The following is a 26,970-nucleotide window of genomic DNA, read 5'->3' as shown; positions in this document are numbered from 1 at the left end:
TTTTCCTTATAAGACTTGCCGTGGTCATGGTGTTTCTTCACAGCAACAGAAGCCCTAACTAAGGCAGTGGCCAACCTCAGGAGTTGGGTCTTGAACTCAGAACAAGGTTTGCACACGCTCATATGTCCTTCCACCTGCAGGCTTCAGCTTTAGTAAGATCAGTGGTTGTGCCTCGGTGGCTGTGCCCATGTTGGTAGCTTTCTATAGCTGCTAAGACCAGAGGGTTCCTTGCTCTGCTGGCTCAGAGACGACCGTAGATGAATGCTAAGCCACAGTGGAATTCTGCATTGCCCTGGGAGCTCTTGCCTCTAAAGAGGCCCACTGTCTGAAAAGGAGTTCCTGGTTGCCTCTGCTAACAGCATCTGTCTCATTTGGAACCATCTGCCACATGTGGCTTCTCCAAGGCTCGACGTGGTTTCCAAAACTATTGGCGTGTATCATCTAGATTGAATCTAATGGCATATTTCTACACACAAGGGTACACACCATACAGTTATCCAGAGGGGTTGTGTGTGTGTGTGTGTTCCTCGCCACCTTATTTCTTGAGACAGGCTCTCTCATTGACCTGGACTTTGTAATTTCAGCCAGACTGGCTAGCCAGAGAGCCTCCAGGCCACTTTCCCCGTCCCCAGGACTGAGATTACAGATGGCCATGGCTATGCCTGACTTTTGCATGGGTTCCAGAGAGCCAGACTTGGGTACCATTTGTACAGACACCTACCCCACTGGCCCATCTCTCCCCGGCCACAAGATTGCTATAAATTTTTACACATCTAAGCCACTGTCTCTATGTTTGAGAATAGTGTACCCTGCAAGAGGGAAGTGTGCCTAGACATGGTGCAGTCTTCTCAGGTGCTAGAGGCAGAACAGTGGGCCCAGTGTATTCATGCCAAACAATGAGGGATGCTCTGCCTGGACTGTTGTCTCTGGTAGGTAGATGCCAATGTGAAATTAAGCAAAGGACATTTATGGAGTCTGACATACATCTACCTTAGAACAGGGTTTTTACTGTTTCTAGAAGCAACCTTCCAGAAGATGAAATCATCCATGATTCCCCAAAAATATTTATTTATACAAAGATTTTGAGAGTAATATTTGTGTTTGTCTTTATACCTCAGTCTGTGCATCTGGGGCCAAGTCGTCACGTCAGACATGCGCAGCCTCCCCAGACACTATTGCATGTAGCACCTGCTTCCAGGAAGCCCAGGGGAGCATGGAGTCTAAGAGGGTAAGAGGGAAATGATCCCTGATGCCCCAGGCTGTGTGGACCCACAATCCAGAGAGCCAACCCTGACCTACCTGGAAGGTGTCTAGCCAGATGTTCATGGGGAAATACGACCAAGGAGAAGGCAAAAGGAGGGGCCCCGAGGGAAGACTCGAGAACAAATTCTGACCTTGGCTTTTGAGTTCGGCATCTCCAGAGGACTCGAGATAGCTAGTTGCTAGCCCAGAAACTAATTGCATTATCTGTCATGATTCATGATACTGGTGAGAGGGCAGTATGCGAAAAGAACGGATTGTCCTTAGTCCCAGGCAGTGCAAGATCTGACTCTGGGGGGGACTTTGTCTTGGTAACCTGTCTGAAGAAAAATGCCGGCCGCCTCTAATGTCATCCTGATCCCTTAGAGCAGATGTGATACTTCAATGAGCAGAGCTGACCTCAGATCTGAAGAGCCTTCCAGTCTGACCCTCACTGACCCTCACTCTACCCAACCTCCTCCCTAGGGTAGCCCCGTCCTACTACCACACACCGTGGTGCCTCGGCATCCTTTCTCCTCCACCCCACCACCTCTGTCTGTACCACAGAAATGCCATGTTCTCAAGAGTTTGCCTTTCCCTAACCAACCCACACTTTCTTTACCACAGTGATTCTCAGAGCTAGCAGAAAGAAATGTTCCAGAAGGAAGCCTCCCTCTCGGCCATTCGCCGGGAGCCAGGGCTTGCGGGCTCCAGGCCTCTAGAGTGAGGTCTGTCGCTTTGGTTTCCCAAGGAGCAGCAGTCAGTGGTGGCAGTTTTTCCTCCTCCGTTGCAGGCTGGCCTCAGCTGCACTTGCACGACTTCACCACCATGTTGGACAGCTGCTCCACCTTGGGGGTCCTGCCGACATAGTACAGGATGGTGAGGGGCTCCAGGTCCTGCGGCACACAGCATGGTGAGGCTGACGCCTCCGGGTTCAGGGTGTTGTACAGTCCCAGCACCTGTGGGTAGGGTCACATATTTAGCAGGACCCTCCTATGTCTGTGACCCAGACGCTATGTAATTTCTAGGGCCCATTCCGAGTGAGCATGTAGCAGCGTGGCCACAGAGGCTGTTTAAGAGGGATTGTGGGAAGAGTTTGGATGAGAGACTAGCTGCAGCCATTCAGCGTGACAGAAGGCCGACTCCATGGACTTGGGTTACTGACTGAAGCATGTGACCACTGCTGGGGATTTACAATTGATAAGAAACTCCTCCAAAAGGCCTTCCACGTTAGTGGAAAACATTCTCGCTCACCACTACCTTGGCACATTTAGTAATTGCCAGAGTGCATGCCCCAGACAGGATGCAGCAGTGTTGTGCTGTGTGGAGATGCGCTTCACAGATGACTGCCCTGCTCTCTGTCCCCCTTGAGAAAGGCGGGTAGCAGGGGGCATGGACGCCTCTACTCTTTCTATTGGTAAAACAATATAACATGCTTTATGTGGTCTTAACAGAGATAGAAACGTCTCTGGACCCCACATCCTGCCAACCAGGTGCACACATCTATGACACAGGGTGACATGTGACAGTTGAATAACTTCCATGGTACGAAGAAAATAAAAAGGATGCTTGAAACTCTTAGTAGGAACCCTGCGCGTGTGTCCATATGTGCCTGTGTGCGTGTTCATTTAAGCATGTGTGCTAGAGACTGAACCCAGAGCATCGTGCATGCTAAGCATCCTGTTTACCCATGTGCTAGCCCCTGTGGTGGGAATTTAAATTTCAGGGTGTGAATCAGTAGAATTGGGCCAACCTGCCAAGATCAGAATGTTATTACAGGGGTTTTGCTCATTTAAGATCCAATCTTTTCATTCACTCTTTCTGACAAGTAGGCTCGTCAGTGGAGCGCCCAGGTCCCAGAGAGCATGCACCCTGCCCCATACCGTGCTATGGGTCGTGTCTGCACTGCGGAGGTACGGGCAAGGTCCCGAGCAGAAGTTGGCATAGTAACCCTTAGGCTCGTGGACCCATTTCCAGCCCAGATCCTGCCGGAAGTCGATGTAGAGGGGGCGGACACAGCAGTTCTCCTCCAGGTTGCTGTGGTAAAAACGTACAGGAAATCAGCAAAAAGGGAGACTGACTACAAAAGAAGCTTCCTGCTTCCCCTTGGAGTACTTCTGCCATCACAGGAGGTAAGCCTAGTCCTTCGAATCCCAGGTTCAAGTGCACTTGATTACAGCTGTGACTCCCAGGGAACCTGAGTGGGGCCATCAGGCCCCTCCAATCCTGCTGACTGCAGAAATTCATTCGGCAACCCTTCCTGTGGCCATATGCCCTTGGCTCAACAGATCTCTGAAGACACCAAGAAGTCACCACTTCCAATTGTAGGTTTTAAGATGGAACCATGGGCAGGCAGTGGTGGTGCATGCCTTTCGTCCCAGCACTCAGAAGGCAGAGGCAGGTGATCTCTGTGAGTTTGAGGCCAGCCTGGTCTACAAAGTGAGTTTCAGGACAGCCAGGACTATTACACAGAGAAACTCTGTCTCAAATAACAAAAATAAAATAAAATAAAAGAAAGAAAGAGAAAAGAAATTAAGAAAGGAAGGAAGACAAAGAAAAAAGGAAAAAGAAAAGGCCGACCCATGATAGACTCCATTGTTTCTTCCTAACCCCATCCTTCTTTGACTCCTCCCACTCCAGGGATACTCATTTTCCTGGCCACCCTTGCAGGCGGGTGGTCATGGGACCTGACTAATGGCCAGGCAGAACTAGAGAAGTTGGCAGGGAGTAGGACAAGCTCTGGCAGAGACGCTTGATTATTTAGAGAAGTAACAGCTGGGAGCGGAAGGCTGTTGGCTCTTCCCTTCTTGTTTCTTAAGCACGGACAAGTCACCTGGTGCTCCAGAAACCCCCGGGACCACAGGCAAAAAGCTGAAGAGCTGGCACATTAAGCAACCCAGGTGAGATCAGAACGTCTCTCTCTTCAAGGGCAAAATCAAGCAGCCAGACCAAGGAGCCACAAGACATCCCCTAGGGCTGAAGTCACTGTTGTCCACAGATAAGAGCATTCATCCCGGTTGACAAATAGATACACAGAACAGATGTCTGTGCCAGCCTTGGTGTGGGTGGTGGCAACCACACCACCTCCCCTCTGTTTCCTGAGCTGGCCATCTCTTAACAGGGTGTTTAGTTGTCCCACCCCAACTCCATCCGGGCATTTTCTCTGGCCAATTAACCCTTCCTGCTCCTTTCCCTGGAAGCACCCCTGCACTCCTGCTCTTGGATCCCTACATATCCACACCTCACCCATCCCTGAAGGAAGGCTTTGTTCAAACCCCAGCTTTCCTGTGTCTACGGATGCACTCCCAGCTCACAGTGTGCAAGAATGTCATCCTTCAGACCCCTCCCGATGTCATTTTCTTCCTGTTAGCCCTAGGTGTGTAGGCTTCCTCACCCCTCCCACATCTGTGAGCAGTCCAGCTGTTCACAAAGAAGAGAAGCTGCAGGCCAGGTGGTGGTGGCACATGCCTTTAATTACAGCACTTGGGAGGTAGAGGCGGGTGGATCTCTGTGAGCTCAAGGCCAGCCTGGTCTACAGAGGGCGTTCTGTGACAGCCAGGGCTACACAGAGAAACCCCGCCTGGGGGGGGGGGGGAGAGAAACAGCCTCTGAAGGTAGTCATTGCTATTTTCTCTAGCTCAAGAGACACGAATGGCGATCATCCTATGTTCCCCATCCATTCCCTCCTCCAACCGCATAGATGTGATGGATCCTGTTCATTGTCAGCTTGAAAGAGTCCAGAATCACCTGTGAGAAGGCCTCTGGGGGCGTGCCTGGGGGTTATCCTGATTTCAAGAATGGAGGTGGGGAAACCCACCCATGTGGATAGCACCATTCCCTAGGCGGGAGAGTGGGAGAAAGTGAGCCGAACGCTAGCATGCATTCATTTTTCTCTTCTGACTATGAATATAATGTGAGTGGCTGCTTCCAGCTCCTCACGCCCTCTCTGCGGTGGGCCGAATCTGGAGCAGTGAGGTAAAATGAGCCCTTTCTCCCTCATGCTGTTTTGTCATGTTTTGTTGATGCAGTGGGAAAGAAAGTAAGACAGTAGGGAATGGAGCAAACACTTCCTCAATGGGCTCCTGCACTAATCTCCCCTACACAAACACACCTTGCTAGTACACAGGCAGGAAGACCGTAAGGAGGCTTTCCCCAAGCATCCCCAGTACCAACATCCCAGTTGGTTCTCCTTCTCACTCTATCCAGACTGGATGGAGCCAGGCTACAGAAGATACTGGGATCTCAGAAAAACAAGAGGTTTGGAAGAGATCTCCAGTCTTCTTGTCAGCCAGGATGAACGCTCTTATCTGATGTGAAAAGCATCAGGGACCCTTGGCTGATTGAGGCTCAGATCTCAAGTCAGTGCCACAAGAGGGAAGGTTGACCTCACTCCCTATGGGGCCGAGGCTCACCGGAAGCAGTAATTGGTGTCCAGCGCCCGCTTCTTCCTCTGCCCACCCTGGCCCGGACTGTCGAGTCGGTGTGGAGGAATCATCATGAGGATCAGGTGAGGGTTGTGGTGATCCTTCTGCTTCTTGAGGCGTCCCAGGTCTCCCCGGCCATGGTCGTCTTCATTGTCCACCCCTGCAAAGGGGAGCAAGGCCACAACCTCGTGTCTAAGATAAGCAGTGTCCTTGCAGGCTGCTTCCACTGCCCAGTCAGGGTGAGGGATAGCACAGTCTGTGAGGGAGGAAGGTACAGGGCAAGTCCCTCCCCTCACCCTGTGAGAAGGCACAGCCTGAGGGGGGCCACCAGTATCAGAAGTACTCGGTGACCATGGTTACCCTTCCAGACACTAATCAGATGCCCTCACAACTCCCTGCGTAAGAGCGCCTTGCCCTTCCTGAGATGGATGTATCCTGGGTTCCCTCATGAAGCCATGAAGTATCCCCATGATAGGAGGGTACCTATCACGCACTTTGGGGCTGCCACTTTAGATTCTGAGACTTATTCTGTGACTTTGGGTTTCCTGCTAGAGTCTGAATTAGTCAAGATACCGCAGAAGACCCACTGGCAGTTTAAAGTGTCACTGTTTGAAATAGTCTATGTGGGGGCCAAAGAAACAAGACTTAGGAACCATTGCCATCCATATTGGACTCAGGAGTTCAGAGGTGTTTTCACTGTGAAATTCAGAGGAGGAAACAGAGCTTTAAAGCAAGCTTAGAAAGAGAGCTCAAATTCAGCTGAAAAGGAGAAGCCTAACTTAGAAACATTTGTTCTCCTGGGGATCTCATTTGGGAAGGACAGCCGCTGACTGCTGAATGTCTTTACCAGGGCAGAAACTCTGGAAGTCTGATTTCCATGAGGAACTTGAATCTTAGGAAGGGGCTTTTGGGTATATAAGATAAATAGGAGCCCTAGGTGTGTGGTTCCCTTTTTTTTAGTCTTTCTGCACAAGGGACAATATTGTGATGGTGGGAAGGTGACACCTTAGCCTGGCCTGTATGTGAGGACCCAAAAGGCACTGTAGTTAGGATGTCAAACTCTTAGCTTTAAAAAAATCAATAAAATGTTTGAGGTTGAGCCCATGCAGGGTAAGGGATTGCTGAGGCCCAAGATCTGTGCTAGGCCAAGAGCAACCTTCGCCTCCTACAAGATGGCCTTCTGCCCTCTGCACTTCTCAGTGGCCCAACATGGAGATAGAAAAGGAAACTTTCCCTGAACCCCAGAAAACTGCGCTTATTTTAGACACTGAGACTACAAAGCCTCTCAGCACTTGCACCAACTCTATACTAACCCCCATGGTCAAATGCTGGAACCGGGAAGCAACCACATTAACTCAAACAATCCCTGGGCAAGGCTCGTGAAGGTCCAGCAATATCTGAAAGCTGGGAAGTCAGGGCACTTGTGTTCAGGCCCACTGGAGTTCATTTCCTTGGGGAGAGGGGAGGACAGCTCGTTCGCTGAGCGTGTCAGCTTGGTGGTATACATTTATTGCCTCGGTTGGCGCGCCTAGCTTATGAAAGAGGCACTCTTGTCCCAGTTCCCTGGACAGCTGGCCTGGTGATTTCGTCACTCCTGAGACGCCTGCTGCCTCGTTGATGCTAATGTATTCTGTCCAAGTGGAACACTGTGCTCAGGGCTTTGGGGGCCAAAATGACCCAAGAGCAAAACAGCCATCTTTATGGGGGAGCTGGAGAGGTGGCTCAGTGGTTAGGAGCACTGGCTGCTCTTCTAGATGGACCCAGGTTCAATTCCTAGCATCCACATGGCAGCTCACAACTGTCTGTAACTCCAAGATCTGACACCTTCACACAGACATTCAGGGAAAACACCAGTGCACGTAAAATAAAAATAAATAATTTTTTTTTAAAAAAACAGCCAGCCAGGCGGTGGTGGCGCACGCCTTTAATCCCAGCACTCGGGAGGCAGAGGCAGGCGGATCTCTGGGAGTTCGAGGCCAGCCTGGTCTACAAGAGCTAGTTCCATGCCAGGCACCAAAGCTACAGAGAAACCCTGTCTCGAAAAACCAATAAATAAATAAATAAATAAATAAATAAAATAAAAAAACAGCCATATTTATGAAGGATGCTGGTCCTTTCCTGGCTTTCCCAAGGGGCCTCCTACTGAGTTATCCACCCCCTCATCCCATCACACCTCAGCATCAGTACCTTTGAATTTGATTTCCATCACCTCGTGAACATTTTCCAGGATGTCTCCATTGGGCTGAAAGGTGTGGCATGGGCAGTGAATGCTGATTTCCAGACCCAAGTTGGACTCTGTAAAATAAGACCCAGAGTCAGGGGGAGAATCACTGAGGGACAGGGCAGCACACCCACATCCGGGCACAGGTGACAAAAAGCGATTCCAAAGCTCAGAGTAAGCTGCCCGCACTGGGTGCCGCAGTCCACGGATTCCAAACAATTAGTCGGGCGTGTAAATAGTGGGCATTTTGGAGGCAGATGGAAAGAGTCATCCGTTTTCAAAGGATGCTATAAAGAGACTGTTGCCTACATACACGGGGCAAAAGTGCAAGGGTACATAGCGCGGTGGTGCACGCACGTCTTTAATCCCAGCATGCGGGAGGTAGAGGCAGGCGGATCTCTGCGTTTGAGGCCAGCCTGGTTTACAGAGTGAGTTTCAGGACAGCCAGGACTACACAGAGAAACCCCGTCTCAAAAAAAAAAAAAAAAAACAAAAAAAACCACCAAAGTGAAAGGACACAAGAATGAAAGAAAAAGCTCACGTCCCTCAGTGTCTTCCGGGAGAACAGTTACTTGAGTCAGTTACTCAATAGCATAGATGAGGCAGGGATTGGGGGTGGGGGCCGAAGGGGAGTAACTGAGGAACTTATGAAAGCTGAATGGTGGGGTGGGGGTGGGGAGTGACTGGAGGTAGGGTGACGGTGACGGTGACGGTGATGGGCAGGGCGGGGTGGGGGGTGACGAGGGAGGAAGTAAAGGAGTCAGAAATCCATGCTAGAAGTCACACTACGGTGACTCAGGTCATTGTAAATAATGTCAACGTTTCTACCATCACCGTGGAGATTATCCCAGAGGTTCTAAGAGGCAAACTGTGGTTATATTTTCTCTAAGGAACAAGACGTGATGAGGTAAAAAATGTCTTAGAAGTTTCTTGAAAAGCCTGACACCGTGGTGGGAGGTTGGGACTGTGGATAGCTCTCCAGATGAGCAGCGTGGGAACACAGAATGGTCCGCTTATCAGCAGCGCCTCTCGGGAGCTACACCCGAGGGTCCAGATAGCATGGGTTGGAGGGAATGAGCTTGAGGAAACCCAGAGGTGCTTTGTTGACAGACATTGAGTGCAAAAGGGCCAGCTAGGGCCTTTTCTCTTAGCTGTGGGCTGATGTTTTGGTAAACAGAATTAAAGAAGTACAGACATTGGCAAAAGGGGCCCGAGTGAAGTAAAGAGAAAAGGAAAAACAAGTGGAAATGAAGGCTTGGGTAATAATAGTTCAGTCTTTAAAGGGCCTGCTACACAAGCATGAGTTCAATTCTCAGAGCCCATGTAAAAAAACCAGGCGTGGGTAACACATGCTTGTAATCCCAGAACTGGGGAGCCACAGATAAGAGCACCCCCGAGGCTCTCTGGCCTAATTTTTAGCCAACCCAGTGTGCCCCAGATCCCAATGAGAAGCTATATTGAAACAAACAAAGCAAAGCAAAGCAAAGCGGCTGACTATTCTAAGAACACCAGTGGGGCTGACCTATGGCCTCTACATGCGCACTCACAGGTACACACACGCACATGCACACAAAGTAACTAAAAAGTTTGACTGATTCCAATAGTCACAGAGAAAACCAGGCTGGCTCTGGTATAGTGCCAGTTCTGGCTGGTGTGGGAGAGGTCACAAGAGAAGGCTCTTTCCAGGTGAACATCTCCGTGAGACGATGGGTATACTTTTCCCTGAGGTCACCTGAATAGTCATGTGGCCTCAGGACCAACCTGATATCTTCCTAAGATCTCCTGTCATCAGAGAACACCTCCAAATCCACCTGGCTCAGCACCTCCTCCAAGGCAAACTGGTACGGGCATGGTGATTCAGTCACCGTGGTGTGAGCCTGGCATCCCAAGGGTCCAGACAACATGAATTCCGACAGAATGGTTAAGAACTAAGTCACTTCCTCGATAACCCCAAAGTCCACCCATATCCGTCCTGTCCCAAGGGAAACGTCAAAGGCACCTTTTGAAGGTCTCTGTTCTAGAAACAAGTTAATATAGCCAGGCTGCTGGGGGGCAGCGAGAGGAGCCATGACCAGGGGTGAAGTCTGCTCTCTCCTTGGTGTTAGGGAGTTGGAAGGAGCCATAGTAGCTGCAATGAGCAACACACAGTGCTTCCTGTTCAAGGATGTCCAAGGTGGGTAGGAGAGACCTGGAGTGAGCAAGTTCTCATCCTGTGTTAGAGAGTGAAAGTGTGCACACGGATGTACTGGGAAAGGAGAGGTCTGTGTGCATGTGACCAGCATAGGACGGTGGCCTAACTCGGCCTATGGTTCTCCCTAGGAGAGGGCTCATGGGTGGTGACAATTACCCACATTTGCTGACATTACTTTCTATCAAACTGCTCCAAGATTTTACCAGCAATAGTTCATTTAGTCTCTATAAACTGCCGAGTGGTGGGGCATGCCTCTTAATCCCAGCACTCAAGAGGCAGAGGCAGGCAGATCTCTGTGAGTCCGAGCCTGGTCTACAGAAGGAGTTCCAGGACAGCCAGGGCTACACAGAGAAACCCTGTGTCAAAAACCAAAACAAAATTGTATAAACTAAAACCATCATCGGCCCACTGTACAGAGGAGGTCACTGAGGTTTGGAATATTAGGTAGTTTGCCCAAGATACCCAATCCATGAGTCCTCCTTTTAAGATCAAGACAGAGAGTTGTGGGTTCTGATGAGAGACCCCACACTATACTTTGTATTTGTTTTAAACAAGGACTCACTATACGGTTCCAGACTAGCCTGGAACTGGCAGTCTCCTGCCTCAGCTCAGTGCTGGAATCACTGGTGTGTGCCACCCTTCCCAGCTGAGGTACTACACACCTAATTGTCATGGACAAGGAACAGGCTACACAAGGCACCATGGAGTCACTGTTCTCCCATTCACCAAGGTACAAAATGCCTGTTTTTTCTGACCATGTCACCATGACCCCTGGGCACATCCTCCCAGCCTGGCTCTATACTGAGAAACTGGGCTGCGTGAGTAACAGCATTAACGGTGGAAGGACCTGGGTGCTCCATGCAGCTCTGGGCCTTGGCGTGCAGCCTGGGTACCTGGGGCACACAGGCTTGCAGATGCTTCTGAGTGATTCCCAGGCCACAGGTGTGACTCAGTCCCCATCAATCTGCACCATCAGCTGCTCCAACTTGGAGCCTGTTTGCAGCCTGGTTTGGGACCATGAACTCTTGAGGAGATTCGTGAACAAAGGCCTCAGCTACTTCCCCCGAGGGAAGGGAGGGGTGGGCAGAATTTGCCTGCCTGTGAACTGAGGGTTCCAATGGAAAACCAACCTCAGGGTTGGCAGTGGCAGGGTGGTGGGTGGAGGACCCACGGGTTTTATTATGAAATGATCTCTTCTTTTGTCTCAAGGAGGATGGAAAGCATATCCTACGCAAACTTCTCATTGAGCTCTGCAGCTGGGGACGGGAGCATTCCAAGTGCCCAGGGCTTCAGAGAGATCCAGGTGGAGCTGATCAAAATCAGACAGGGAAACCAAGATGAACTGCCCCAGCCCCTTCTTCATGGCCGGTGGTAAGCTCTGAGCAGAGAGCTGCCTGAATCAGGAGCAGAGTTGCCGCGGTTGACTGAGTCCTGTTGTTTGTCACAGGCCTTGTCTTCCTCAAGGGCGGGGTCTCCAGCCTACCGCGCATCAACTCCGTTATCTCCCAAGGCCCTGTAGGTGGGAGTTTGAAGACTTGGACGCCTACAGAGTCCAATAGATCGTGGACGCGAGAGAGTCCCCTTGGAGCCTCACCCGCAGGGAGCACGGCGGCTGGGGACATTTCGAAGGGTGGCTACTGCTCAGCTCCGATACATGGGCAGGGGCCAGGCTTCCAACTAGTCTTGAAAAGTCAGGAACCTTGGTTTTGTTGGGGTTTTGTTGTTGTTGTTGTTTTTGGTTTTGCTTATGTGTTTTTGCTTTTTTCTACCTACACAGCGCTAGCTGTCTTGAAACTCACATGTAGACCAGGCTGGCCTCGAACTCAGAGACCCCCCCCTGCTTCTGCCTCCAGAGTGCTGGGATTAAAGGTGTGTACCTCCACACCTTCCCCAGCTTTATGTGAAGTCTCCCAACTGTTGAAACAACAAAAAGCCCTGCTGACTAAGAGCTAAATGTAAAAGCAGGCAGCTTGTGACTGCCTTCAACCCCACTTTCCTCAAACATTAAGGACACTGAAGGATTCTCCTGCCTGGGGACTCTGGCCACCAGTATGTAAATGGGCTGACATTATCACAGCTGTTGATGGTAGAGGTCAGGAGGAACAGATGGACCCTATATGTAACCTTTCATTACCACCTCCATCACCACCTCCATCACCTCCACCACCACCTCCATCACCACCTCCATCACCACCTCCATCACCACCTCCACCACCTCCACCACCTCCACCACCTCCACCACCTCCATCACCACCTCCACCACCTCCACCACCACCTCCACCACCACCTCCACCACCACCTCCATCACCACCTCCACCACCTCCACCACCACCTCCACCACCACCTCCACCACCACCTCCACCACCTCCACCACCACCTCCATCACCACCTCCACCACCACCTCCATCACCACCTCCACCACCTCCACCACCTCCACCACCTCCACCACCACCTCCACCACCTCCACCACCTCCACCACCACCTCCACCACCTCCACCACCACCTCCACCACCTCCATCACCACCTCTACCACCTCCACCACCTCCATCACCACCTCCACCACCTCTACCACCTCCACCACCTCCACCACCTCCATCACCACCATCACCACCTCTACCACCTCCACCACCTCCATTACCACCTCCATCACCTCCATCCACCTCCATCACCTCCATCACCACCTCTACCACCTCTACCACCTCCACCACCTCCACCACCTCCACCACCTCTACCACCTCCACCACCTCCATCACCACCTCCACCACCTCCATCACCACCTCTACCACCTCTACCACCTCCATCACCACCTCCACCACCTCCATCACCACCTCCATCACCACCTCTACCACATCCATCACCACCTCTATCACCTCCACCACCACCACCTGTCACCTCCACCACCTCCACCACCTCCATCACCACCTCCACCACCTCCTCTATCACCTCCACCACCTCCATCACCACCTCTATCACCTCCACCACCTCCATCACCACCTCTGTCACCTCCACCACCTCCATCACCACCTCTATCACCTCCACCACCTCCATCACCACTTCTATCACCTCCACGACCTCCATCACCACCTCTATCACCTCCATCACCTCCATCACCACCTCTGTCACCTCCACCACATCCACCATCTCCACCACCACCTCCACCACCACCTCTGTCACCTCCACCACCTCCACCATCTCCACCACCACCTCTATCACCACCTCCATCACCATCTCCACCACCACTAAGCTGTCAGAGCAGGAAGTACCAACATGGCGTTGGGAGACATCAGACTATTATTACTCGAGGGGAAACAAAAATTCTACTCCAGGCTGGATTAGCTCAGTGGAAGAATTTGCTCACTCTGAACCTTGGCTTCTTTGTCCAGCACAGCGAAAGCTCACTCTTACAAAGTACATCGAAACCACAAAACTCTAATACATGTGGCCCTGACAGCAGCTCTGGGAAGCCTGCAGGCTGGAAGCGTACTCCATTTTCCAGATGAGACACAGTGAGCTGGGTTGGTATTGGACATGTGACATTTGACATACGTGTTGTAGAGTTCAGTGACACTGGGTCTTTGAAACTCAATTGGCCTACACAGAACCTGCCCCAAGTCTACTCTTCTAGTCTTCCTTCTTCCAACAGCTGATGATACCGCCTGGACATTCTGTCTAAAATCTTAGACGTCATCAGACGTTGTTCTTGTGCCTTCAAACAGCATACCTAATACTAGCCTATTGTCTCAACCTCCAAGTTACAGATGAATCCGTGTCATTTCTGTATCCACTGTACTACCTCTGTCCAAGCCCCTGCCACCCTCGTCCAGGCTGCTACAAGGCTCCCTAAGTGTTTGCCTTGCCTTTTCCCTTCACTTCCCAGTAACCAGAGGGCCTTTGTTTAAAGGGGTAAGTCACACCATTGCACCCACATGCACACCTTGCTTATAGCATTCAACACACTTGGAGGAAGCCCCAAACCTTCCAGTGGTCTGACAGGAAGCCAGATGTCCTCGGCTCACAATGTTCCAGTCTGTTCTCTGCTGCTACAACAAATCAAGCCGGGTTCCATCCAGGGGCCTAGGCCTTAACTGTTTCTTTTGCTTAGATCTCCCTTTAGCCTGGCCTCCTGACCTTAAAGGGCTAGCTTGAGGTGGGATTTCCCTCTATGTTCTGTGATTACCATTAATGAATAAAGAAACAGCTTTGGACCTATAGCAGGGCAGAACTTAGCTAGGAGGGGAAAGCTAAACTGAATGTTGGGAGAAAGAAGGGTGGAGTCAGAGAGAGGCCATGTAGCCCATCAGAGACAGACACTAGGAAATTTACCTAGTAAGCCACAGCCACGTGGCAATACACAGATTAATGGAGATGGGTTAAATTAAGACAGAAGAGTTAACCAATAAGGAGTTAGAGCTAATGGGCCAAGCAGTGTTTTATATAATACAGTTTCTGTGTGATTATTTTGGGAGTCTGAGAAGCCGGGAAACAAACAAGCGGCCTGCTGCTACACAACTCGGATTGCAATGTCAGACTCCCCTCCTCAGGAGACCTCCTCCAAGCCATCAGTGTGGAGCACCCAACCGTTATCATCTCGATTCTTTAGTTTTCAGTGCATTGTCATGGACTGGCACTCCATCTTATCAGTATGCTCACTGGCTTACCATGTGTCTCTGCCACCACAACGAAAGCCCCATGAAAGCCCCATGAAATCTGAGCTCTCGCTGTCTTGCTCGCTGCTGAGTCCCTAGGGCCAGACTCAGTGCTAGCATTTAACAATGAAGGAGAGAACAGAGTCTGGAGAAAGCTAGACTTTGAACCAGATATCTGGCTCCCATAGTTCTCTCCTCTCCCCTTCAAGAGGCAGAAGCCACCTGAGGTTGATTCTGAAAGGTTCCTGCTAAGAGTTTACCCACCTCTCCGCAACAGCCACTCACGCACGGTGTCAGTGACGTCAAACGACAGCCACTCAGCAGTGCCCCTTGTGGGCAGATTCTTGCCACCGATATAGCGCTGCTTGGCGATGTGCTCATCGGGTCGTAGGATCTAAGGAGGCAGAGGAAAGAGTGAGTATCTGAGGCCAGGACCAAGTAGCAGGGATAGGTTACAGTGCCCAGTGCCCAGGACTGGCGAGCCAAGCCCGGGGTGACTAAAGGCTTCTGAACACCGCGCCCTTTGTGCACCTCTGGTAACTGAGCCCTCTGTCAGCTCCAGACCAGGTCTGTCAACCCCATGCTCAGCAGAGGCCAGACATGGAAGAGGCTGACTTCTAGTGTGTGGATTCCAGCTGGAACAGGTACCTGGAAGAGCTCGATTCTCTGCTCGTTGCGCTTGGAGCTGGGGTTGGGCACCCGCAAGACCCGGAACTCGGCCCGGAACAGATTGGTTCCGTTTTTCTCCACTGAGGACACGTTGAAGCGAAAAACCTTAGAGGTAATCCCTTTGGGGCAGACACCCAGCTCATCTAGAGGAGAAAGCAAGGGGGAGAGGCACAGTGAGTGAGGGCCCGGTATGTTGCCAGCAGACACACGCCAAGTGGCCACAGTCCTGTTAATGAGCTCCCTAGAGGCTTGAGGCCTCAGGGAAGATTTCTGGTGACCCTAGAGTCATACAGAGTCCTGAGTAAGGAGACCTTGGAGCTATAGAACATGTACCTGAGACTGGGTAGTCAAGTGCAACTGTCCCCTTTGCCCACAGTCTTTAAAAAAAGATCTATTTATTTTATGTGTATGAGTATGGAGCGAAGTGTATGTATATGCACCACATGTCTGCAGTGCCCACAGAGGCCATAAGAGGGCGTTGTATCCTCTGGAACTGGAGCTACAGACAATTATGAACTACCCCACACAGATGATAGGAACTGAACCTGGTCTTCAGTATCAGTGACCTTAGCTGCTGAGCCACCTCTCCAGCTCTGCTCTCTGTCTTGCTATCTCCAAACTGCTAAGCTCTCCAAACTAATTTTCTTAATCTTTCAAAAATACAGATTCTCAGCCAGGCCTGGCAGCCCAGCCCATAATATCAGCACTTAGGGGCCTGAGGCAGGAGGATCTTGAGTTTAAGACCAGCCTGGGCTATGAAGCAAATTCCCAGCCCTGGCTAAGTTTCAGAAACAAAATAATCAATAAATCACTTCAAAACAGATTCTGGGAAGATAGAAGTTAGTCATTTAGTTATCTTAGAGCTAGCTGATTCATTCACCTTCTTGTTCACTAGGTAGTCAGTCATTCATTTCTTAAGCTGGAGAGAGGGTTCAGTGTTTAAGAGCACCTGCTGCTCTTCCACAGTACCCAAGTTCAATTCCCAGCACCCATGTTGGGCAACTTGCAACCAGTTGGTTGTAACTCTGGCTGCAATGGATCTGATACCCTCTTCTGGCCTCCTCAGGCATACAGACAGCCAGACCCAGACCAAGACACACACACACACACACACACACACACACAAACACAAATCTTTTAAAAATAAAACATCCAAAATAAATGCTATGAGCCAGGTGTGATGCTGATGACAGAAGCCACAGTCCCTGCCTTCGAGTGACACGGACCCACATCACAGGACCTTTGGTGATGCAGAGGAATGGCAGGAAGAAATGAGGAAGGATCAAATAGGAACACGTAATTAGTACAGCAATCTATACCCTACGAGAGGACAGTGCAGGAGGACAAAGGGGTTTTACACAGAGGGACAACTGAAGGCAGAGTCAGGCCAGAGTGGCTGAGCGACCTGCAACTGCAAGCTGAAGCAAAGAGAAAGAAGGTTGAGACATCAGGCTGTAGGGACACCCATGTGTCAAACTGAGAGCCTAAACTTCATCCTACTGGTAATAGGGAGTTACAGAAAGTGTTTGAATCAATGCTGTGGCTTAGACTTAAACAAAGATCAGTTTCTATGGTAAAGAAGCCATATCTCAAGTCTGGGCGGGGGGGAGGGGATATATTTCAAATCAAAAGAGCTATCTGTCTCAACTATTTTCTCTTCTCCTTATGGGTTAATATTTCTGTGATGAAACACCATGACCGAAAGCAGTTTGGGGAGAAAAGATTTTGTTTGGCTTATGCTTCCACATCCATAGTCCATCACTGAAGGACAGGAACTCACACAGGGCAGGAACATACAGGAAGGAGCTGATGCAGAGGCCATGGAGGGGTGCTGCTCACTGGCTTGCTTCCCATGACTTGCTCTGCTTGCTTTCTTATGGAACCCAGGACCAGTCCAGGGATGGCACCGCCCATAGTGGGCTGGGCCCTTCTTCACTGATCACTAATTATGAAAATTCCCTACGGACGTGCCAACAGCTGAAAATATGAAGGTATTTTCTCGGTTAATGTTCCCTCCTCTCTGATGACTCTAGTTTGTGTCAAGCTGGCATAAAATTACCCAGCACAGAGGGTCTCTGTCACCCCTGCTAGCATGTGCTACACCAGCCCGTGTCACCCCGTTTTCTTCATCTCTGTCCATCAGCCAGAAGGCAGCAGATGCTCTCCACAGTTCCAAGCCAGACAAAGAAGAGTGGAAGCCTCCATCTTCTCTCCGCCCCTGCGTCCTTTATAACATCAAGGTCTGAGAACATTGACACCAGAGAAATCCTTCTACACAAAGGGTGACAAAGGACTCGAAATTCGAGCTCCCAGACCCAGATTCCACACATAATGGACATGGCTGGAATGAGTGGGTAAGCACCCCCAGGGGTGGGTTAGGAGTCACGGGCAAGGCGGGGCAGATCTGAGGCCTGAAACCAGCAAGCACACTTCTGGGCTTTAGGAATGGATGAGTGGGTGTTTCTGGAAATTGCCATCTGGTGGGCCTGACATTCATGGTTAAAGGAAAATTAATGGAACAGATGTAGGAAAGAAATGTGTGAATACCAGCTAATGAAGCCCTGCTTAATAATTAGCCTTGAAGAAACAAAGACTGCCAATTATTCTCTAAGCCAGTCTAAATAGGACCAGAGAGAGAGGAATCGGTGATGGCAATTCTCATATGGGTATGTATAGAGGACAGCTAAAAGTGGAACCCAGAGCCTCTCACATGCAAAGCACACATTTAAAAAATATTTTATTTCAAGTTTTAATCATGTGTACTTATGTGTATCTGTGTGTGGGGTTTGTACACATGAGTGCAGTGCCCAAAGAGGCCAGAAGAGGGCACTGGGTCCCCTGGAATTAGAGTTAGAGGTGGTTGTAAGCCACCTGAGGTGGGTGCTGAGACCTGAACTAAGGCCCTCTGCAAGAGCAGCACACATTCCTAATTGCTTAAACATGTCATAATGGAGCTGTCTCCCTAGCAATTTCAAACCTAAGTTGGCAGGTTTGTAACTCTGGATGCGGACAAGCACTTGGGCGGGTAACCTGTTCAATGACCAAGAGTTGGTCTGGGAGAAGATGGCACCCATCTGGCCTCTGCAGTGACTGGTAGGAGAGCATAAGTCAGAGCAGAGTGCGCCCAGGTATAAAAGGAGGGAAGAAAGCAGGATGTGGTGGCTAAGGAGAAAGGGGTCAGAGTGGGGCGGAGGCAGTGGGCAGTCAGGGAACAGGGAAGGCAATGCCCTAACAGAGTCCTCAGGATGACTGTTCTCCTTGCTAGCGTCCACTCCATCACTCAAGGTCCTGTACCCTGTCACAAGCCCCTCTTAGTGAAAATTGTAAGGCAAATCAAGAAGCAATGGGAAGCACTTGGGGGTGAAGGCTGGGGAATCAAGATCCTGGGGTGAGAACTGGAAAGATGGTTCAGTGGTAATAGCACTGGCTGCACTTCCAGAGGACCTGGGTTCAATTCCCAGCACTTACATGGAGGCTCACAGCCATCTGTAACTCCAGTTTAGGGGATATGATGCCCCCTTCTGGCCTCTGAGGGTACCAGGTACACATATGCTATAGACATACATTTAGGGAAAACACCATGTATATAAAATAAAAAAAAAGTCAAAAAAAAAAATGCCTGGGACCACGGCCTGGCAAAATGGCTTTGTGAGTAAGGGTGCTTGCCGCTAAGTGTGATGACCTGAGTTTGATGCCCAGGACCCACACTGAAGGATAACAGACTGCAAAAAATTTTCATCTGGCCTCAACTCAAATGTAAGCAAACATGGGTACTCTCATACACACATTAATAAATCTAATAAGAAAGTTCTAAGAGTCCAGGGCTAATATATAGAAAGAGCTACTTAGTAAGACCCTATCTCAAAACAAACAAAAATCAGCTTAAAATAATTAGTGGATTGAATCATATAAGTAAATACGCAAAGGATGTAATATACCACCTTGCATTTTATGTAGCTTCTCTGACAGTACTTGAAAATAAAGAGAATATATAAAATGTATCATTCTACTCATGGGAAAATGGAACATCAGAAAAGCTAAGTGGTTTTTTATGGCCTCTCAGGCAGTAGGTGGCAGAGGCGAGAGCTGAACCCAGGTGGAATTTGGTGGCACTCCATTTATGGAATCTGAGACCCTGAAAGGGTGAGCCTGGGTGATTGCCCAATAGAAAGATAGTAGTAGCTTCAGCAACAGCTATGATGGGATTCCTCAAAATGGCCCTGGCACCATAGCATTGCCTTAGATTCGATGACCAGGACCCTTTAGTCCCCACCTCTGCCTTTGAAGGTCAAGAGGGCGCGAGTCACCTCCGTAAAGGACATTGTTTCCAACTGTTTCCATTTCTTGGAACACCGCATAGTGACAGACGCTCTTTTGTCTGCTTCGCGTTGGGAAGGAAGAATAGCACACAACCCAGGAAATGCATGCAGTGTCCATGGACAACCAGGAAATGTATGTGTAGTTAACGGCCTCTTAAAATGACTTCCGATAGGTGGGTATTGGCTCTGGTATCTCGTTTCTGGGAGCCAATGGAGGACTGATATGAGCAACGGGGTCACTTGGAGAGTGTTTAAACTAGTGAACCCCACTACCCAGAGACTGACTGCACTGAGTGAGTCCATAGCAGTTTCCCCAAGTTTTCTAGATGTTCCCAGTGTGGAGCTTGGATAGAGAAGCAAAGTTTATCCTTTTTCTGAGAAAGGTACCGTGGCTTCAAGGGCTCTGGGAGCTTGAGAAAGCCCTGCCTGGATGGTCTCAAACATTACATGGATTAACCTGGAAATGAATTCGATGTGTTGTTCAGCTAATGTTTAAATGTGTTGTGGTGGAAGCCATAAACATTTTAAGTCTGTATTACAAGTTGGGAGATTTCACAGAGATTTCCAGATTCTCTACTGTCCTGAGAAATGATAAGATATAAACAAGTTGGACTTACACTCCTGAATGCAAAAATCAGTAAGAGCCACACAGTGGCTTCCTCTTTTAGCAGGTCACTGGGGTTTCAGAGCCTCCTGCCCCAGCCACACCACAGACACCTACTTTCTCCATGACCTGAACTACTTTGCCATGGTGCCTGGGCCACAGCGTTCTTCTAGAACCATCTGCGCTCCCATCCTAGTCTCTGAAGGCATTTGTCTTTAAGCTTGTGAAAACACAAGTCCCCCAGGATATCTCCATGCTAGCCCTATTCTGTAAGGGAGAGATGGGACCCAGGTATTCTCTCTGGGCCCCCTTGGATAGCCAGAGCCCTACTGTGTGTCTGACATTGATACCTGTGGCATGTGAGTTCTTTCAACGCGGAACACCTTTGAAATTTCATGATGAACAAAATCTACAGGTGGCAACCAGAAAAGAAAGCCCAAATCACTGGGTATTCTTCCTGCTGGGGAAGTGTGCATTTGTCTTAGCACTTCCCTTGGCTGATAAAAACAAGCCACAGGCCGGGCGGTGGTGGTGCACACCTTTAATCCCAGCACTCCGGAGGCAGAGACAGGTAGATCTCTGTGAGTTGGAGGCCAGCCTGTTCTACAGAGCAAGTTCCAGGGACAGGCTCCAAAGCTACACAGAGAAACCCTATCTTGGAAAAAAAAAAGAAAAGATATAGGGCTGGAGAGACGGCTCAGAGGTTAAGAGCATTGCCTGCTCTTCCAAAGGTCCTGAGTTCAATTCCCAGCAACCACATGGTGGCTCACAACCATCTGTAATAAAGTCTGGTGCCCTCTTCTGGCCTTTGGCATACACACAGATAGACTATTGTATACATAATAAATAATAAATAAATTTAAAAAAAAAAAGAAAAGAAAAGATATAAATGCATCTAAGACAAAAGACAAAGATAATGCTTAGGCTGATGGTTGCATGAGTGATACAAAACTGAAAAGACAGCATCCTTCTCCACTGCATGAGTCAGAGAAAGCGTCTATTCATCTCCCATGGCAATATCTTAGAAAATCATAAGATTATAGAATCTTGCCTCTACCTCCCAGAAGGTATCCAGGCAAATCATCCCCAGACGTGACAAAATTCATTCAGAGTGAAACGGAGCCGAGAGATAACCTCACACAAGGAAACTGAGGCTCTGGGAAGAAACACCACATGGCTGAGCTTGCTTAACCTGCTTGAGATTGTCTAAAAGAGAAAGGAAACCCATTCATTGAAGCTGGGGGAGTATACATGGCGTATGAATCTCCAGCCCCACCTCCAACAGTCAGAGCTGGAAACAGATTCAGCTATTCCCAACCACCCGGGGTACCTGGGTTACAAAGGCTGTAACTGCTGTCCCTGCCACCCCCAGGTTAAAGATTAAAGGTGGCCTTGAGTTGTGCATTTTACACGCACACTTGTATTCAGCTTAGCATGTATTCAGCTTAACACATTTAGCATGTGTTTCGCACACATCCTTTCTAGTTTAGATCACTTAACAGATTAACCGTGACAGGGCAGGGCCACAAGACAGCTCTTCCTGCTCTCACTCTGGTGCCCCGCCTCCCACTGGAAATGAGTCCTACTTTTGCTTTTCCTCTCTATGGGCCCCTGTCACCTTGCTCCAGGTCCTATTGTCACTTCCCTCCAAATGTCTATCCTCTGGTAGTGACAAAATACGGAAGTGAACTTCATCTCATGAGCCAGCCCCTTCTCCCACAAAGCTCTGCCATGGAGCTCCTGGCAATGCAACAGCATAGACCCAGAGCTGGTCCCATGTACCCTCAGTCTGACAGTGATGGTGCACACCTTTAATCCTGGCACTCGGGAGGCAGAGGCAGGCGGATCTCTGAGTTCAAGACCAGCCTGGCATACCGAGCAAGTTCCAGGACAGCCACGTCTACACAGAAAAACTCTGTCTTGAGAACAACAGCGACAACAAAAGAAGTTCAGGACAGGCTTCTCCTCTGTTCAGCAGCTGCCACAGCCTCCTTTGTACTGAGTGTGCCTCGTGCAGCCGGGGTGAGGCACACCTGACTAGCCACAGGACAGGCCCAGGTTGGGGTCTGTTCAACCACCATATCGCCTATGCCAAGTGCAGAGAGCCTGGTACTGTGAGCCTCCGTGGCATTGCCTGTGTCCCAGTGAACACTGGCTCCGCCTCAGCATCTAGAAGACAATCTTGTTCACTGTGCCAAGCTGGCACAGGCTAGACCATGATTCTATAGCCCCCATGTCCTGCCCCCTGTCTTGAACTCCCTTGATGTTGATGCTACAGCTTGGGAACGCACATCTGTGGAGGGGGTCTTCCTTGCTTTGTCTGAGGCTGCCCATTTTGAGCCCTGGGCTTCTGCGCAGTAACCACAGATATTGCCTCGTTTCCTTGTAAAGTGCTCATTTTCAGCCCAGGGCTCCAGGTGAGGTGGGCCCTCATCACTCAATCCCTCCTTTAGACTTTCCTCCTGACCCAGGCTAGGAAGGTTCCAGGCCTACTCTCTTGTTCTCTGCTTTCCTCAGGCTTGTAACCTTCTCTGATATTTGTGGCTACTATGACTTGCTTTAGTAGGTGACCAAGGAGTCGAGAGCTCAGCCCATCTAGGCTGGAAAGACTGGAAACCATGGTCACCTGGAAGTCTCTGTACCAACACCAATGGGGGAACCCTCGGCAGGGAGTTCCAGGTCTGCCTTCTTTCCATCCTTAACTCCCCTAAGGAGCCAGATCCTAAGAAAGGACATTCCAGGTAGTCACAGGAAACTGCACTGAGAAACTCCACCCCACCTCCATAAACCACAGGTTTCTGCTTGGTGCAGGCCAGCTCCCTGCTGGCCTCTGCATCTTCCTTGAGAGCCACTCCACCCATTGGCGCTCATTCCCGTCCCTTCTCTGCAGCCAGGTTTCTCTAGCCTCCTGCTGTTTGCCCCGTGGCCACTCTGACTGTACCACCCTCCTGGCTCCAGCCCATCTTCCCACCCCACTCGGGCACTGCCCACCTCCCAGGTGGGCCTGGGCTGAAGTCACCAGGGCACGGAGGACACCTGCTGGCAGGGAAAGCAAACAGAGCTGCTCCCGGATTCAGGCCCGGAACAGCTCACATTCCTCTTTCCTGGGCTGTCAGTTTCTCAACATCTGCCAGTTTCTCTCTCTTGTATTGAGGCTTTTTAAATCCCCATTCAGTAAACACACATGACTTCCACACGTGTGCAAACACACACAGACGTCTCACCCAGAAGTTTCACGACTCCTCCGCAGACAGCAGCCTCCTGGGAAGAAACGCTCCCAGACACACATCCCCATGGCCCCCACAGCCATCCCTCCCACCCACACCTCCATGGCAGACAGATGCTTTGGGTTAGCCAGCGCCTCCATCCTGCACTCCTGTGTCCATTAGCCCAGGAGGCCCCACTTTACACATAGAAATCTGTCTACTGCGTAATGTAAGAGCCCACATCTTCCAAAAGTCCACGTATGTGGGAATATACATGCATTATCCTCCCACCCTCAGCTCACGTGGGTCGTGTGTGCCCCCCCCCGTGTATGTGTGTGTGTGTGTGTGTGTGTGTGTGTGTTAGACTGAAGGGCCCAAGCTGCAAGAAGTTAATATCTTGTTCGGGCTTCCAAAAACTTGACAATCAAATTTGGGGCAGGGACTGTGCTTCCTGAGAGCTGGAAAACCGACCCAGAGATGTGGCATACAGAGCTGGGAAAAGCTGGGAGAATAAGGGGAGACGGCCGGACTCAGAGAACCCTGAAGGATATGGTGGCCAACCAGCCCCCGCTTTGATGGACCCGTGTGCTCACAGTTAACCTCTATGGACACACGTGTGAGAACATGTTTCCTGAGGTGACACAATACCATCCCAAGTTAATATCCATCAGGCATGTGATAGGAGTTCGGAACGCCACTTGGCTCCGGGACTCCTGGCCTCTTGAAGTGCTTGTCTCTTAACCAGAATGTCTGTCTCCTTTTCCCTCCCACCCACCCAGCTGCAGCTGCAATGCCTGACCTCTGCAGTGAACCCTGGGCACTCTGCTGGGTAACCACCAACAGGCCCCCTTTGCGGAACACCGGTTTCCAGCTCATCCCCTCCAGAGTAGACGCCCGGCAAGCGTTTGGACTTACTGTGCTCCGCCAGCCCCTGGATCATGTCGAATTTATGGATCTCTTTGGCATAGTACTCCGACTCGGTGTTCTCCTGAGTGCAGCCTTCCTCCCTCTCCCCGCGCATCTCTTCCAACAACTCCCGGGTGCTGTTGTAAAGAGCCAGGACCTGATAGGGAACGTGGGTCATCACCGATGGCTCCGGGGGACTGGTGAGCCTGAGCTTGCTCAAGATCTGTCCCCTAATGGCTTCCACCCGCTTCTTCTTGATGTGGCCGAAGTCCAAGGTGGTGCAAGTGGACAGAGAGAAGCTGACCGTGGCCAAGTTCAGTAGGGCCAGGATCGCCAGAGCCCTTTGCAAGTACATCTTCAGGTGTGAGCCCAGGAGCGAGGCCAGGGGGCAGGGGAGGCCTGGCAAGGAGGAGACCCCAGTAGAAAGAGGGAGGAAAACCAGGCGTCCTCCCCAGATCCCAAAGACTGAGGCTTGGCAAGAGGGTGCATGAACTCACTGCACTGTGATGGCTTCAGGACTCCCAGGAAGCGCTGGCAGCCCCGGGAAGATAGCGGACTGTGTGTGCGATGTAGCGCTGGGATTCTTGTCCATATGTCTAAACAGGTTCTGCTGGGCTCTGGCTCCCAGCAGGCCAGGTGGAGGGCAAGCCGAGGGTTGGGAGGGGTGGCAAGGCAGCTGGGAGTGGGAAGAGAGTTGAAGTTTTTCCTTAGGTAAAAATAAATAGAGCGGATATCTGATATTGCCAACCGCTGTTTGGTGATGAGGAGAAAGTGGGTATTTTAAAGAAAGTGCAGAAGGGCCATGGCTGGGTCCCAAAAAAACAGAATCTCTGCCTTGCCCCGAAGAAGAATAAGAAAAGAGAATGTAAAAGAAAAGAAAAAAAAAAGTTGTTGTTTTTTGTTTTTTTTTTTTAAAAAAAAAATCACCAGTGGGTATGTGGGGAGAAGCAGGGCTGGGCAGCCGCAGGCCCAGCTAAAGGTGGGGGCAGTGCAGGACACACTTGTCTCTCGAGCACTCCATTCATGCTTCCCCTTTTGTTTACACTTCCTTGGGGCTCTCTAAATGACTCTGTTCACGCTGCCTCTCCTCTTCATTGGCTGGGATGAGAGCGATTATGTGCAATTGGCAAGCGGAGAGGGCAGGCCTCTTGGAGACAGCTCCGATAATCCACTTGGACCCACAGTCACCAGCATCTTAGCTTGTCTTCTCCCTCGGTCATGGCTTCTGTCCCTTGCTCCTCTTTAGGGGAAAAAAAAATCAGAAGGAAAAGAAAATAGAAGCCGATTCACAGCAGCTGACTCCGGAAAGCGGTATTCCTTGGTCGGCAAGCCTCTTCTCATTTGTGTCTCGCCTCGCTGTGGCTCAGTCCCCTACCCTCGGCCCTCTCCTTCCCTCCCTTTCTCGTTCCCCTTCTCTCTCTCCCTCTCTTCCCTCTCTCTCTCTCTCTCACACACACACATGCACACACACTGCTTTCTCTATTTCTCTCTGCTGAAATTTTATACCTCCCTCCCATGACGTCTCGGCCTGGGGTGGGGGAGGGAGGGAGGGAGGGACCAGCACACGCAGCCTCTCTCGCTACACGGTTTTAATGTTTTAAACAGGCACAGGAAAAGCCGAGCCCATTTGAAAAATACTTTGCGAGTCCTCTGCTTCGACGTGGTAACTGAACTTTTTTCCCCCACCTCTTGGAGTCATTCCTGCTACACGTTGGCTGTTTTTCTGGAAAGTTACTCCCGAGCCCCCTCCCTCCTGCTACCCCGGCCCCTCTGTGCCGGGGCCAGCTGTCAGTCCACGCTCCCCGCCCCGCTCTCTCGCCTCCCCCGCGTCCCCGATCGCCCCCTGGCCGGGCCGGGGACACACGCGAGGTCTGCTTGGGGAACGGGACCGGGCGGCTGGGCCACCCTCTTCAGGCCGGAGGGTGGGACCGGGCTCGGCCGCGATCCTGGCTGCGGTTCTTCATTGACCATCCGGGAGCCGGGAGGCTGCAGCTTGGGTAGATGGTGGCGTTTTCCGGAAGGCCGAGGGTGCCCTCTGGCGAGGCCGGGCTGCCAGTGACGGAGGCTCGGTGGCTCGGCCCCGCAGGACCACGAGTACAACCAGATCTCGCGGTCAAGTCCCCGGTCTCACGTGCGAGTGAGGGCTGCTCCCTTCCCGGCCGACTCAGCACCTGGCCCCAGCCCATTTCCCGACCGGGTCCCTAAGTCTTTTTTTTTTTTTTTTTTTTTTTTTTTTTTGTCCCCACGAGCAGCTTAAGTTAGGCCAGACCCAGACCGAGCTGCCCACTTTCTTCCCAGCCTCATCATTGCCTTCCTGGACCCTTTCAGACAGGCCCAGCTCTGAAGTCTCAATTGAAGGGGTGTTAATGTCTTACCTTACGAGGGAGGAAACCGAGGCACAGTTCACTTTTTTCAAGGTCACACTGCGTCTGGGTAACAGAGATGTCTATTCCAGGCTGTCCAATCTGGAGAGACAATTATTTTAATTAGGAAATTTAGGTGTACAGAGACCTTAAAAATGACTCCCTTAAGGTCACACAGATTT

At 50.6% G+C, this 26,970-nt stretch overlaps 1 protein-coding gene across 2 annotated transcripts; it reads right to left on the bottom strand.

The window, feature by feature from the left end:
* Positions 1-9: 9 nt before the first annotated feature.
* Positions 10-26,212, bottom strand: Tgfb3 (transforming growth factor beta 3). 2 transcript variants are annotated; one of them, XM_057782740.1, is made up of 8 exons: positions 24,923-26,206; positions 24,435-24,582; positions 15,370-15,533; positions 14,986-15,115; positions 7,851-7,958; positions 5,652-5,823; positions 3,123-3,276; positions 10-2,198 (listed from the first exon to the last, which is right to left on the bottom strand). In XM_057782740.1, exons 2-8 carry the CDS (start codon positions 24,538-24,540, stop codon positions 2,040-2,042), a joined length of 993 nt encoding a protein of 330 aa, XP_057638723.1. In that variant the 5' UTR covers positions 24,541-24,582; positions 24,923-26,206; the 3' UTR covers positions 10-2,039. The 2 variants fall into 2 exon arrangements, with proteins under 2 accessions (XP_057638723.1, XP_057638722.1); XM_057782739.1 differs by having other exon boundaries at positions 24,435-26,212.
* Between the last annotated feature and the right edge of the window lie 758 nt (positions 26,213-26,970).

The sequence above is a fragment of the Chionomys nivalis genome, chromosome 10, assembly GCF_950005125.1.
Source record: "Chionomys nivalis chromosome 10, mChiNiv1.1, whole genome shotgun sequence".
Taxonomy (NCBI): Eukaryota; Metazoa; Chordata; class Mammalia; order Rodentia; family Cricetidae; genus Chionomys; species Chionomys nivalis.
The sequence above is the reverse complement of the archived record's forward strand: the minus strand, read 5'-3'. Positions and strand labels throughout refer to the sequence as shown.